The sequence below is a fragment of the Pinus tabuliformis genome, chromosome 6, assembly GCF_031772625.1.
Source record: "Pinus tabuliformis cultivar Carrire ecotype Pingquan chromosome 6, CPIR1, whole genome shotgun sequence".
Lineage (NCBI taxonomy): Eukaryota > Viridiplantae > Streptophyta > Pinopsida > Pinales > Pinaceae > Pinus > Pinus tabuliformis.
Window position 1 is genome coordinate 953,972,550 of NC_142292.1, and position 14,781 is coordinate 953,987,330.

The 14,781-nt window shown below is 37.8% G+C and overlaps 1 protein-coding gene across 2 annotated transcripts in view; it reads left to right on the plus strand.

Annotated features, from left to right (window-relative positions):
* Positions 1 to 14,571, plus strand: part of LOC149262115 (Transducin/WD40 repeat-like superfamily protein) — a 135,702-nt gene extending 121,131 nt beyond the window's left edge. The window contains exons 5-6 of one of the 2 annotated variants that reach the window (XM_089423372.1): positions 13,264 to 13,365; positions 13,643 to 14,571. In XM_089423372.1, the coding sequence (XP_089279498.1) occupies positions 13,264 to 13,365; positions 13,643 to 14,013 (473 nt within the window). In that variant the 3' untranslated portion in view covers positions 14,014 to 14,571. Of the gene's footprint in view, positions 1 to 13,254; positions 13,366 to 13,642 lie in introns of both variants that reach the window. The other variant, XM_089423364.1, reaches the window with a different exon arrangement.
* Positions 14,572 to 14,781: the final 210 nt, after the last annotated feature.

Below are 14,781 nucleotides of genomic sequence, written 5' to 3' on the forward strand. Positions count from 1 at the left end.
GAACCTCATCAAAAAATTCGAACTGAAACCAGACTTAATCATTGCCGAACCTGAACCATGTGACATTGCAGTTTAGTGATGAACAAAATCCAACACAAGGGAGGCTTCCCTAGTAGATCTTAAAGATCGAATAAGCCAGCCAAGTTAAGCTCAATGCCCCCCTAAGTGTTTTACAATGATTACCAATAGAGGCTCAAAATAGGTCCCTAAATGCACACAATCAAGAAAATACACCTGGCTGTACTAAACTAGCATGAAAAATAAAAAATTGCAGCAATATATTAGTTTATAACAGCAGCAAATTTAGCCTTTGAAACTATGATAATGAAGTGAAAATTTAGGGCTAAGAACAAGAGTAAACAAGAGAATATATTACAGCAACTTTCTGTGGGTTTAAAAGGCATATAACAACACTTAAACCCTAGACGTCAGCCCTAATTTAGGACTCAAAAACACATATAATGATGCTTTTTCTATTTCAATATATTACCAAACAAACCCTAACATAACATTAAAGACAATAAATGCTGAAAATATATCAGTTTGCTGTAATTAAACCCTGATTTACTGTAAAACAATAAAAATAAATGATTTTACGAGTATAATTGATTGTCACACAAGATTTTAACAAAGCAATAGAAAAGGCCAGCCTTCTAAAATTGCAAGTAGAGGAGGCAGAAGAAAGAAGAAAAATCTTGAAAAGCCAGTTTGAGGAAGATATTGCTCAAAAGCAAATAGAACTTGACGCTGTCCTAACTGAAATAGACAAGCGCAAGAAATGGCAGAAGCAGAAATTGCTGGATGACAAAAGAAAGAATAATGTCACTGCTCAATTGAAGATGAAGGTGAGAGAAGCAGATCAAGCCCCATGCAATGAAGACACAAGCTCCAAGTCCCTGCATAGCAAGATCCCTCAAAGGCCAAATTAAAGTGAAGGACAAAAGAAGATTGAAAGTGATGCAGGTCCAAGAAGTAAAGTTGAACTAATCAAGGAAGAGGATCAACAAAGGGCTGTACCTTCTCCAAGGAAGAATGTCTTCAGAAGATCAACAACATCAAGGCAAGCCATTTCATCCAGGTCCCCTAGTATATTTCCTGGTTATTGTTATTCATGTACTAACTTGGGCACAAAGCTAGGGATTGTAAAGCTTATGACAGGGATGATTATCAAAGATATTATCAAAACCCTAGAAGCAAGGTTACTGAAATACAAGACAAATATTCAAATGGCTTCATCAACAGAAAGTGCACGTCAGTGGCTCCGCCATTCAGGTACCGTATAGAGTGTTTCAAATACCATAACTATGGACATATAGCTCATGATTGCAGATACAAGATGAAGGAGAACTCTAATATCAGGTACAAGAAGATTTGGAGAAGAAAGCAAAAGCAAGGAGATCAGGTGAGTGAAAAAGTATCAGCAGTCATGCTCTCAGGATTTATAAAGGCACAAATGAATCAACGTGTACATTGGAAGATGTCAAGGTTCAGGATGATCCGGCTACAGAGCCGATTCATACATTGTTTTGAACAAGCCAACTTGAAGACTCCCTGTCCTGAAAATGTTGAAGAGGGGGAGTCTATGTAGCAGTAGTTGCAAATGTGAAGATCTATGACAGATGTGAAGAAGTTGTCAGAGCAGTAGTCAGCATGGTCGACAAAATTGTCAGCTTGTGAAGTAGCAGAAGTCAGCCTTCAAGATTGAAGATTTGCAAAAGGAATCATTGTCGTTGATGCATATTGATAGGTAGAGTTTGCCGTGGCAAGCCATGAGAGGTATAGCATGTCAGGGGGAGAAAAGCAGTCAAAAGAAGATTTATTGCAGGGGGAGTAACCCTTTGCCATTGATGTCAAAGGGGGAGAGAAATTAGGAAGGGAAGATCAAAGGCATGAAGTCAGGAGGAGCCGTATTTGCAGGGGGAGTATGTGTGTTTTCATTAATGACAAAGGTGGAGATTGTTGAATGGTGTTGTCATTGATGCCAACGTCGGTCCTTGAACACTCTTAATATTCATCTACTTTGCATTGATTGGAAGCTCTAATGGACAAGAAGCTCTAGAAGGAAGCAAGCTCCTACAATATGGTCATGAAGCCCCACTTTTGATGGAGAAAATGACAAGGAAGATCATTGTGTTTGGACTCAAGATCACCTTCCTTCGATTCTCCTTGTCATGTCGATTCCAACGGTACATGACATGCCTCGTGGTTCATCTCGATTTGGGAGATATGCTTGGTCAAAGATTGAAGCCCCCTTCTTGTGGTCAAAGTCCCAAAATTGAGATGATGTGGCAACTCATCATTGGTTAAAAAAAATTACTCAAATCATGAGGCCAAGGACTTTTATTGAATTTTTTTATTAAATATTTTGAAGTCAAATTTGGTTGCATGAAAAGGGCACTTTGGTTTTTGGCTCCAATTAATTTAAAATTTGAATTTTTCTCTCCATTTGAAGGTCAGTTGGTCACTTCCTAGAAGCCTCTTCGGTCATTATAAAAAGAGACTTATTCTCTCCTCAAGGGCAAGCATGAAACTTTGAAATATTTGTGTGGCCAGGAGCAGAATGCCTATTTGAGGAAGAGGTCGAGATATCAAGGGTTATGGGCTTATTCTTTTGGACTTTTGTGATGGCTAACCAAATTTGAGGCATTACTCCTCAATCAGTATTTGGCATTTGTTTATTTATTCCGGCTCAACATCTATCAAATGAATCAATGGATCAACTGATGCGCTGAATTGAAGACCCTTCGTGAACCCGTGTTTAACCATAATCACACCGAACTTGTTAGAAATCTGCAAATCGCAACAACATTATATATCACGAGCGCAATGTTTCCAGACATGGTCTTTGAGAAACAATTAACTCATTCTAAGCGTGTTTGTTTTCACTATTTTTGGCTCATGAATGTAAGTGATTGGGTGCGATGAAAATATGAAGGATCAATCTACTTTTCTTTTGTGTTTTGGCACAGATGATTGCTATTGAAAATGTAATTGCAGTCTTAATCTAATTAGATCCAGTGCATAGAAAGTCCACTTGTGGAAGCATAAATTGTATGGCCGTGATAATAAATCATCGATAAAGTGCAGCTGTGTTTCTAGGTCCATGTGTGAAATCTTAACGATCAAATTAGTCCGAAAAGCCTGTGCATGCAATGTAATTTGAGTGTGCGTGAACCATAGTGCTATCGCACTTGTAAGAGATCGTTTGATCTGAAAAGTGCCTTTGGTTGAGAAATAAAAAAGGGGGCAACGCACATGGAAATTTGTATACATTTGACAGCTTGTGAGTATGATCTAGAAGTGACATTGTGATGAGATTGGACTGAATATGATTACATTCACCTGTGTGTTGTTGAGATTGATTTGAGAAACAAAATGTGTGGATCAAAGCAATTGAGTACTGGATCACTAGTAGAATGAATGCATTCTATGTTAACTGGTGGAAAAGTCTGTCACTAGAGTTATATTCTAGCGGATGACCTAGTAGAAGCCGAGCCAATGTTCGAGTTTACTGTTCATTACGGACGACCAACTGTATACATAATACTCCAAGTGGTTTGATGTTTTCGCCACAATTCGAAGGACGTCTTTCAAATGGAAACACGAGGGTATAAAAATTAAGTCGGGCTCAGATTTCCTTATTAGTTACAGCTCAACATTTGGACAACGTCGAATGGTGCTTAGATTGACACATGTAGGTTGGTCGAGTCACGTGGATAGCTCCAACCCTTGTGATGGTTGATACTTGTGGTGCTATGGTTGTCAGCCTCGAAGAATTTGTTGGTTGACTGGTCGTACACGAGGATCCATGCCTTGGCTATTTGAAATTTCATTCTATAGTTCAATAATAAACATAATTGGTGAGGGAACGAAGTTGCAAAAATACCATATAGTGCAATTGGTATTAAATTATTGGTGGAGTTGAGATTGTGAGTTTGACCTCCTAGCACTATAAGGTCAGATTAATATTTTTTTTCGTTACTCATGAAGTTTTATTTTTGTTGAGTAAATAGTCAGTTAGAGAAAAACATTTTGTAGCACCATCATCGAATTTTGGGCATTTTGTCTAGCACATCTTAAAAAGGGGTATTTTTTCTAATAATTATTTTAATATATGATTTAAATATTCTATTAGAGTTTTGAGCTCATTCTTGACTCAAATTGAGTTCTGGAAAATGCACATCGATTAATGCTCAAAGGTGGATAGATATTTTATGGCCATAATCTATTTTTGAGAGTCTAAGAGCAGGCTTTAGAGTCTTTGGATTTATTGACACATGTTCCAAGAAGGAGGTTCGATTGATAGGATTGATGAACTTGAGTTGAGCACGAGTAGCTTTCATTATAGTGTGCAAACTAATAGGCCGTATAGTGATAGAGGTTGTAGTAACATTGACAAGAAATTAGAATTACAAATTGCAAGACAGTGGTTGCAGGTTGTATGGTACAAGTTGCAAATTGCATGATAGTGTGATGGTTGCAGTGGTTGGATAGCGAACATAGTAGTTGATTTGTAATGCAGTGTCATTGTTAAGCGGTTGTTTGATGAGTAGAGGTTGCATTATCTGATTCTAATATTTGTACGACTGTTTATCAACCTAGATTTGACAATGATGGTTGTATCCAACTCTTGAAGGTTTGTCAGTTATGTATGATGCTTGAGCAGAGCTATTGTGACCGATTTATTTATGCAAGGACTGCTAGTGAGAATTGACAAAACTCTCAGATTGTTGACATTCCTATGTTTATATTGAGAATAAGTGGATCCAGTTTGAAAATTGTGAAACATAGTCCACTTGTTGAATATGGTGGAAAAGTGGTGCAATGCAAGAGAATGGAGTCTCCTTCGGGTTGGAGCCTGAGAACACTTCAGGGCGACAAGTTGGTGCTAGGGTAGGTTAGAGCATCCTTTCATTTGAAGTTGATAAAACCAGGGTGTTGGAGTGTCCTTCCAGTGGGAGTTGGTAAACTAGGGTGTTGGAGCGTCCTTCCAATTGGAGCTGGTAATTCAAGGAGTTGGAGCTTCCTTCAATTTGGAGTCTAAGAACACTTCAGGGCGATAGGGTGGTGCTAGGGGAGGATGGAGCTTGTGCAGGGTGTTGGAGCATTCTTTCAGTAGAAATTGATAAACCCTGGTCATTGGAGCATCCTTCCAGTTGGAGCATCCTTCCTATTGGAGCTGGTAAATTAGGGAGTTGGAATTTCCTTCAAGTTGGAGTGTTGGGCATGGAATCCCCCCCACAACATGTTCTGGGGCTCAAAGCCCAAGTTTTGGTCAAATGTATTGTAAGACTCCGCGAATTGCGGGCGCGAAGTGCGAAGTATAGGTTGAGTCAGAGGGTTGTCTGCCCTAAGTATTGTAAAATAATGTAATGTCATGTCGGCCTATCCATGGTCTGTGGACCATGGGATTGTATAAATAGAGCGAGGCTCTAAGTTGTAAAGGCAGTGAAGAAGCGAATTGAAGAGATAGATGAATACGAATGGTTCGAGCATAGAGTAAGAGTCTAAGTGTATTGGGTCATAGTAGTAGGAATAGGCTCTGCAACTGAGTGCACAGAGGCCTAGTAGAGTCCACAGCTGAGTGCGCGGACCAATGTTGCACGAAGTGGGGACGAAACGGGGACGTTTTTTGCAAGTGGGGACGCAGAAGCGTCATTTTCCAAAAATCTAGGAAGCGAAGCGTCTGCTATATATATATATATATTTATATTTTTTTTCATTTATACTCAAAACAAACATCCCAAATACCAAATTAGTTGTAGAAGACATGAAAACATGTATATTTCTGTATAAATCAAGATAGATATAGCATCCATTGTACATTAATGGTTAATTATTCGAGCATCAACCATTTAGATGCATCAACCATCTAGAATCTAGATTCTTCTCCTCTTGTCTAGCCTTTGCCTCTACCTCGATTGTCTAGGGATATTAGTCAACATTGCCCAATTTTGATCAAACTACCTAATTCAAGACTTAAAATATGGTAGAAAAAGCTTAACATGCTTGATCGATGATTTTGACTTGATTGAAAGGTAATTTTTTGCTAAGGGCGTGACAAAGGAGTTCAACAATTAACACCACCAACACTAGGGTACATATAGGGCTTGGTGCTCTTGATTAAATGCTAATCACATACATTCATACTTGATATAATCTAATGAAATGCCACAATCCCATTGATCCTGAATTTCTGAAAACTGTTAAGTCTGCTGAATTTTGAATAGGATATGAAATTCTATTTTCTCCATATGAAGTCCAATGAGGCTGGAACCACTCTCAAACATCCTGAGTCATTTCATGGTAATGTTAAAAATTTAAGTAAAAGGATGAAAATGAAAAATAAAGGAGAATGTCACTTTTACTTTAAGAATTTAACATTACCATGAGGGAGTATCTGCTATATTTATATTTTTTTTTGCCTTCATTCCTCACCCTAACCCAAGGTTACCCACCCCCAATATGCAAACTCACCTAAAATTAAAAAACAAATTAAAAAAAAATCGATTTTCTAAACAACGCTGTGCTTTTTCCGGAAGCGTGTACGGAACCATACGGGATCCGTACGATTCGCCCTCCGAAGTGCCGCGCTTTGTACGGCTGAAGCACCATACGAAGTGCGCTTCGGAGGGACGCTTCCGGAATTTCCAGGAAGCATCCAAAACAGTCGGAACCGCGTTTCGGAATTTTGGAATCGCACTTCCGGGGACGCTTCCTGGACGAATCCGTACGGGACGCGCTTCGGGCATTAGATCCGGGGGGGGGGACGTTTCCTGCAACATTGGCGCGGACCCCTGCAGCTGAGTGCGCAGGGCGGTGTCGAGTTTGTAATCTGGAATGAAGAATAATAAAGAGAAGTTGAATCCCATTTCTGTGCATCTGCTTGTGTATTGCCTTATTTACATTTATACTGTTTTGTTTATCGCGCGCACTTATATGATTGCTGGATATACTGTTAATTTATCATCAGTCTTACACAAATAAGTTAAGTAATCAGGTAATAACAGGTTAAATAGTAAGGACCTTGGGTATAATACGGATCGCGCCCCGAGTCAGGCTACGCGGAAGCAGCATCCTAGGTTGCGAGGGACTAACAGGTGCGCGTTGCGACGTGCGCAGGGTCAAACCGCGGACCGCCAGAAGCTCAACAGACATCCCTAGGGTGCAGAAACTTGGTTTTAGCACCCTCCCATACTACTTCGGGTGAGACCTCAGTCTGCGCTCCGCGAACTACTGTCGAAAGGGCCAGTGGTATCCGGATTTGCTTGGCTAAATCACCTCTGAACTTGGGTTAGGCCCATACAAGCCAACAAATGGTTCCGTTGCCAGGACTTGAACTTGGGTCTCTCGGGTGAGAGCCGAGGGTCAGGGCATTGGAGCGTCCTTCCAGTTGGAGCTGGTAAACCAGGGCATTGGAGCATCCTTTCAATTGGAGCTGATAAATCAGGGGGTTGGAGCCTCCTTCAGTTGATGTTGAAAATATTGGAAGTTGGAGCTTCCAATTGATGTAATCTTTTGAACACCTATATTAAGAAGCATTCGATGGTTTTTATCTCGGAGGGATTTCCACCTAAAAAATCTCTAGTGTACTGTCTTGTTGTTGTGTATTGTTGAATGGTGTTTTTATTTAATCATGTGATATGATACTAGCTTATGTTTTAATCTAATGCTAATGATAATCAATGCTTTGTGAAGTTAAAATTAACTGATTGAAGTGAAATACTTATTCAATCCCCTCTCAGTATTTCTAACATGCACCTTTAACACTTCAAAGCTTGATGAATTCTATTTTCAGACCCTTCCCTAGAAAATTTGTGTTAGTTTTTTTTATGACATAGTAATTTGCAACAAATCTTGGGAAGAGCATGTACAACATGTTGACAGGGTCTTGTCACTATTGGAGGAGCAACAACTATATGCAAAGCCTTCCAAGTGTGCTTTTGGGGTTCAAGAAGTGGAATATTTGGGTCATATTGTAACATATGATGGTGTCAAGGTGGATCTTAACAAAATCGAAGCTATGAGGGAATGGCCAATCGCCAATATCTTATCAGAGGATTCTCAGGATTGACAGGATATTACCACAAATTTGTTCAGAATTATGGTCAAACAACAACACCTCTAACCAAATTATTGAAGAAGGAAGCATTTTCTTGGACTAAACAAGCAACCAAAGTATTTGGAGAACTGAAAGAGGCTATATGTAAAACTCCCATTTTGGCAACACTTGACTTCTCAAAAGTATTCATTTTGGAGTGTGATGCCTCAGGCCATGGCATTGGTGCAGTTTTGATGCAAGAAGAAAGGCCCCTTGCCTTTGAAAGTAGTGAACTTAAAGGAAATAACTTACTTGACCCATCTATGAAAAATAAATGTTGCCTATACTACATGCAATTAAGAAATGGCGTCCATACCTAATAGGAAGAAACTTCAAAATAGAAACAAATCATGATAGTCTGGAGTACTTCTTGGAGCAAAGACTATCTTCAAAAGAGCAACAAAAATGGGTCACAAAGATGTTGGGCTGTTACTTTGAAATTATCTACAAAAATGGCAAAAAAAGAAAAGAAAGGCAAATGCAGTCTCAAGGAAAGAGGAAGACACAAATGGGTTACTATGTGCTGTTTCTATTCCACAACCTGATTGGGGGGAAGAAGCAAGGATAGAATGGCAACAAGATGAGATGACATGCAAGATCATTCAACAGCTACAGGAGGACCCTTATGCAGTAGAAAAATTTACAGGGAAAAACGAGTTGTTATGGTTTCAAGATCGCTTATACTTAATGTAAGAATTCAACTCAAGCAGAAGGTCCTATTGGAATTACACACTTATCCTATTGGAAGACATTCAAGGTTCTTGGAGACATACCATAAGATCAAGAAAGATTGCTTTTGGGAATGTCTTAAAGTAGATGTGCAAAAGTTTGTGGCGGAATGTGTATGCCAACAAAATAAAGGAGAGACTATCAAGACCCCAAGGCTCCTTCAACCATTAACCATTCCAAGTCAACATTGGGAAGAAATTTCAATGGATTTTATTATAGATTTACCCAAATATGAAGGAAAGAGTGTCATTATGGTAGTGGTAGATTGAATAACAAAGGACACCCACTTTTGTGCTCTTTCTCATCCTTTTCAAGCAAGTACTGTGGCAGAAGCATTCATGGAAACAATCCAAAAGCTACATGGAATACCAAAGATTATTGTAAGAGACTAGATCCAATTTTCACTAGAAATTTCTTGTTAGGATACTCAATTGGTTCACAACTCATCTTACCATCCTCAATCTTATGGAAAAATTGAGATTGTGAATAAATGTTTAGAGGGATGCCTTTGTTGCTTTGCTTTTGATAAACAGACACAGTGGATCAAATGGTTGCCCTTGGGAAGAATGGTGATACAACACATTGTTCCATACTTCATAAAAAACGTCATCATTTATGACACTTTATGGATATCATCCTCCATCCATTAGATCGAACTTGAAAGGGACTATAAAGGCTCAAGTAGTAAATGACCACATACAACGCCAACAAGAGGTTCTCAAACTATTGAAGGACAACTTTGTTATGGCACAAAATAGGATGAAACAAGAAGAAGATCAACATTGCAGTAAATGAGAATTTGAAGTGGGGGATTGGGTATTTGTGAGACTACAACCATATAAACGAATGTCCCTAAAGCAACAAAAGGACAATAAATTAGCTCCTAGGTATTATGGCCCCTATAAGGTGTTGTAGAGGATTGGAAGTATGGCTTACAAATTGGAGCTACTTCCATCTTCACGTGTACATCTAGTCTTCCATGTTTCTTGGTTAAAGACGGTAATCGATGATAAGATCCTAATCCAAACTATTCTCTCTAAGATTAATGAAGAAGGGAAAATAATACTAGAACCAGAAACAATTTTGTAAACAAGGACTAAGCAGTTGAGAAATTGAGCAATTACTAAGTACCTCACCAATTGGAAGAACCTACGAGTGGAAGAAGCGATATGGGAAGATGAGTTATTCATGCATAAACATCCACAGATGGTCAAGTGTTGAGCACAACACTTCTTTGAAGGGAGGGGCATCTTAAGCCTTATATAATCCCCATGTTAATCCAAAAACCCTTTATTAAGCCCTAGATATTGAGTGATTTCATTTCTATTGTTATATTGTTATGTAGGATAGAACCGCTCATGGTCCCATTTTATTATAATTGTACCCTTTGTCTCCTATATATATACTAAAGATACCTAGTCTTAGGAGCATCAAATATTGTCTTGTTCATTGTATTTATTGTAAAAGGAGGTCTTGAAAAGGTTTGCACCTCGAGTGATTTGATCCCTCTTGGTGCTTGATAGATCTAGGGTTAAGATGGATCTAGGCTGGTTCTATTATAATGGAAGTTGAGCATCAATCTATAAATAGAGGTGTGATTCCTCATTATCACTCATGGTTAGATTTTTGAACCTTTTACTCCTTCGAGTTTAATTGACATATGTCTATGGAAAGGATTATTTCTGTGTGGATGATTGTTGTCAATTTTTGAAGCTTCTTTATCTTGGTTATTATTTGGTGCATAAGTATTAATGGTGAAATTCTCAAGTCTTCTACAAGCTTTCATGATTGATCCATTTGAGAGGTAAGTTTACCACTTGGAAGGAAGATGTTCTAGGGTTTCCTTTGTTGATTTGGTGATTATTTGGTGCCATGCTTGTTCTTCTTTGTGGATCCCTAACAAAAGTCTTAAGTAGATTCATCAAATCATAGTTGGTTTTGTTGGTGAAAGCTTTTCACTAAGGTTCCCTTCTTGTAGATGTTGATTTTCATTATTGATCTTGATTGGTTGGAGGATTATTTTTCCTTTGGTTCTAATCCCCGAAAGAAAAAGGCCAATTCTTTGGAGGGTTTCTTCTTGATCTCATAAGCCATTTGATTCACCTTGATTCCATTGCCATGGTTGGATTTGGCACTGATCTCTACTTTCTTTCGTCACCTATTTTAAAACCCTAAGAACTCCAAAACTTTGTTTCACGAAGGCTGCTCACAACTTCACCTTGTGCTTCATTGGTTGGATTTAGTAAGCCTACTAGGGAAATACCCCTTGAATGAGAGGAGAGCCGGCCTAAATTGAAGAGGATATGTTATTGAGGTGACAATGGTGACCATCCTAACAATTGCCCTTGAATTGCACCTTGTGGATTAGGGGTTTTATTACCAAGTACAATTTGAACGGTAACAAAGGGAAAACATATCCTTTAAAGGTACTAACTTTGAGATTTGAATGGTTTCATATGTTTATTTTTTCTAAACTGTTTTTTTAGGGTCTAACTCGTGGGTGCCTCCATGTCTAATATAATTTATAAATGAAAAACAGGTTGTGAACAATGTGGAAAATACTGACTCCAAACTATATTCTGCAAGGTCAAATCTGGGAAACATTTCTCCATCATATCTTTACCCTTTCTATAATGAAAGCATTTCCTATATAGAAACTTTCTTCCTTAGTTTTGCATCTATCGAATTTTTTTCATTCTTTGATAGAATAAGGTGGTGGATATGACTAATAGAAAATGTGGATCAGACTAGATGGTAAATGACTAAATGGTCATGTTTGTTGCAACTTCATAAGAATTTGAACTTGTAGGATTCAAATAGTTTCCATTTACCGTACTTGCTTTCTATGATTCTTTCATGTAACACACTTTATCATCTAATTCACTTGTTTTCATCACTTTAAAAGGCAAAATTAGAGTGGAAAGAGATATTTTGGTTTAGAATGGAAAGAGATTACTTGGGTTCAATGTTCAAGGTTGTTCTTATGTTTTTCTGCACTTTTTAGCTCGAAATACCCAGTTGGTTTGCATGTTTTGTGCAGATTTAGAAAGGTATTATAGTTGTTTGTCACAATGTCATAGAGTTTGGGTTCTAAGTTCTGGTTTGACAATGATTAAATTTAATTTGAATTATAATTTTTTTGATAAGGTTTACCATTAAATTTGAATATATATATATATATATATTCATTTTATAAAATAATATTTAAGTTTATATTATAATATAAATAACTTCCCTTTGTAAATATTATAGCAGTCGTCTATCTGTTATATGTTTTGTTGTTTAATATTGGTTTTTTACGGATTCAGCATCGTGAAAAACTATGGGGCACTAAGATTATGGAGAGTTCACAACTCAAACTTGTGATTCCAACAAATCCTGTTGGATTCTGGCTAAATTAGACAGGAAAATATGCCAGAAAACCTTCCAAAATGTATGAACAGATAGCCAACTGCATTTAAAAGCAGTACTGAGTACACATGATTTCCGTACACTTGGAAAAACTGTACACACGATTTGCGTGCCATGAAACTGAAATTTTGAAACACTCAATTAATACCTGATATACATTACAGGAAAAATAGTTTTACAAATCTTTAATCATACTCATTTTTTATTGGCTCTTACTGTCGTGCTTTTTCACCTGCTGATCTATCAACGAATGGTACAGACAAGCTTTTACGGTAGGGTGTGGATCTTGTGGCTTTGTCATTTTTTTTCTAATTCTTGGTTGACAAGACTACTTTACTCGTGAATTCTGCTACATGGATCCATTTCACCTCAGGAAATGTAGGCCACCCATTATCGCTACCTTCCCAATGGATGATCTTCTAGATTATTTGGTCTTGTCCTTGCCCTGGGTCTTCTCTTTTATGTGCGAAAATATGTTTTATTATTTGCATGGCCCTGAACAATATTTTTGTTGTCATGGAAACCCAATTTTTGCTGTTTTGCCTTCCTCATGTCGTTGGGTTGCCTACAACATCTCTCCATGGAAGTTATTTTATTTCTTTGAAGCATGTTAGCATTGAGTTGGTATTTGTTCCATTCAGGGCATCTAAATCCTCAAAGCAAATGGAACTATTGAACAGGCTCTCAAGGGGGCTCTTTTGCCTCTTTTATTGAATACAGAGTGCCAGAATGACCTACAGGCAATGAAATTTTTAGGTTTGAACTATTATGAGCTTTTTACACACTCACATTCACACTGTTTATGTTTGTTACATCAGTAATATAAGTCAGGAGTGGAATGTGTAAACTCATCTGCACAGTAATGTTCTTCTCGATAGTATTTTTTTGGTCATTTTGTTTGCAGCTTTTGTTTAGTATGATATAGTTCTCCATAGGTGCTGTCACTCGTAGAGCACTTTTTCCAGATCTATGACAATTTCTGGTTTGTAATTTACTAATTTTTCCCCTTACAGAGAATGCAGCTGAAGGCCATTCTAGGGTCCGGTACAAGGTAGTGGAATTTCCTGTCAATGTATCTTCACAAAAGCATCCCGTGGATAAACCAAATCCAAAGCAAGGCATTGGTAAGATAACCATAATATATTATTATAGTCATTCTGAATTTGGTAAGTGTTTGAAATTTGATATTTCACATTTATGCCCATTATGTCTCTTTCTGGGTATTTTCTATTATCATTCTGAATTTGATAGTGTGTTTGAAATTAGATATTTCACATTTATGCGCATTATGTCTCTTTCTGTTTATTTTCTATTATCATTATGAATTTGATAGTGTGTTTGAAATTAGATATTTCACATTTATGCCCATTATGTCTCTTTCTGGGTATTTTATTTCAACAGGCTTGCTAGCGTGGAGTCGAGATAGCCAATATTTGTTCACTCGTAATGACAATATGCCAACGGCACTTTGGATATGGGATATTTGTCGCCTTGAGCTTGCTGCACTTCTGATACAGAAAGAGCCCATTCGTGCAGCTGCCTGGGATCCAGTATATCCTCGTGTGGCTCTTTGTACAGGAAGCTCGCATTTGTACATGTGGACACCCTCTGGTGCTTGTTGTGTAAATATTCCTCTGCCACAATTTGTCGTATCAGATTTAAAATGGAACCCAGATGGAACTTCTATGCTTCTAAAGGATCGTGAGTCGTTTTGTTGTACTTTTGTTCCTATGCTTCCTGAATTCAACGAAGATGAAACTAATGAGGAATAGTACACACAAAGCAAAAAATGTATCCAACATCACTTGTGACAAGGCCATCGTTGTCTGCGAATCTTCTTGGTCAACTGCAAATGACCTCTGTATACTTCTCCTGGTCGTTGACACTCTAGTGCTCACAACAGTGATTGTTTACTAGTTTCAGCTATGTCTTGAGTGTCTCCTACATTCTGCAACAAGTTCTTTAGCCGTACCACTGTTGAAATTGTGCAAAGTTGATCCTTGGAAAGTTTATTCCAATGTTTAAGATACAACTTGCTGCAATGCCTTAGGAGTTCCAATTCTTCCCATTCAGCTATATGAATAGCAACTGAGTGGTTATAGAGCTTCTCTCCGTTCTTATTACTTCACTCGAGGACGTGATGTCTACTTCAATTTTTATAATTATATGTTGGATTTATCTATCGACCTTTTATCCATTCTCTTAGTCTTTGCTAGTGTAGGCATCAATTCTTATCATAAATATATTTTACTGGGGATCCAAGACATGGCAATATATGTCGAGATTTTCATTTTCTCAATCTTATATTTTGATAAAGCATTGACAATTTTTATTGTTGTACATGTCCTTACAAAATTTTGGAGATTGAAGGTAGTGTCGAAGTAGGTGCTGCTTTTCTTTACCAATGATCGTGGAGGTTTTATCTAGTAGTTATATCAAATCTAAGGTCAACCCGTCATATTTTCAAACACGTTGCCATAAAATTCAAGAGATTTACTATTTTTCCTTTCTATTTGGTAAAAAAAGCTTCAAAATGCATA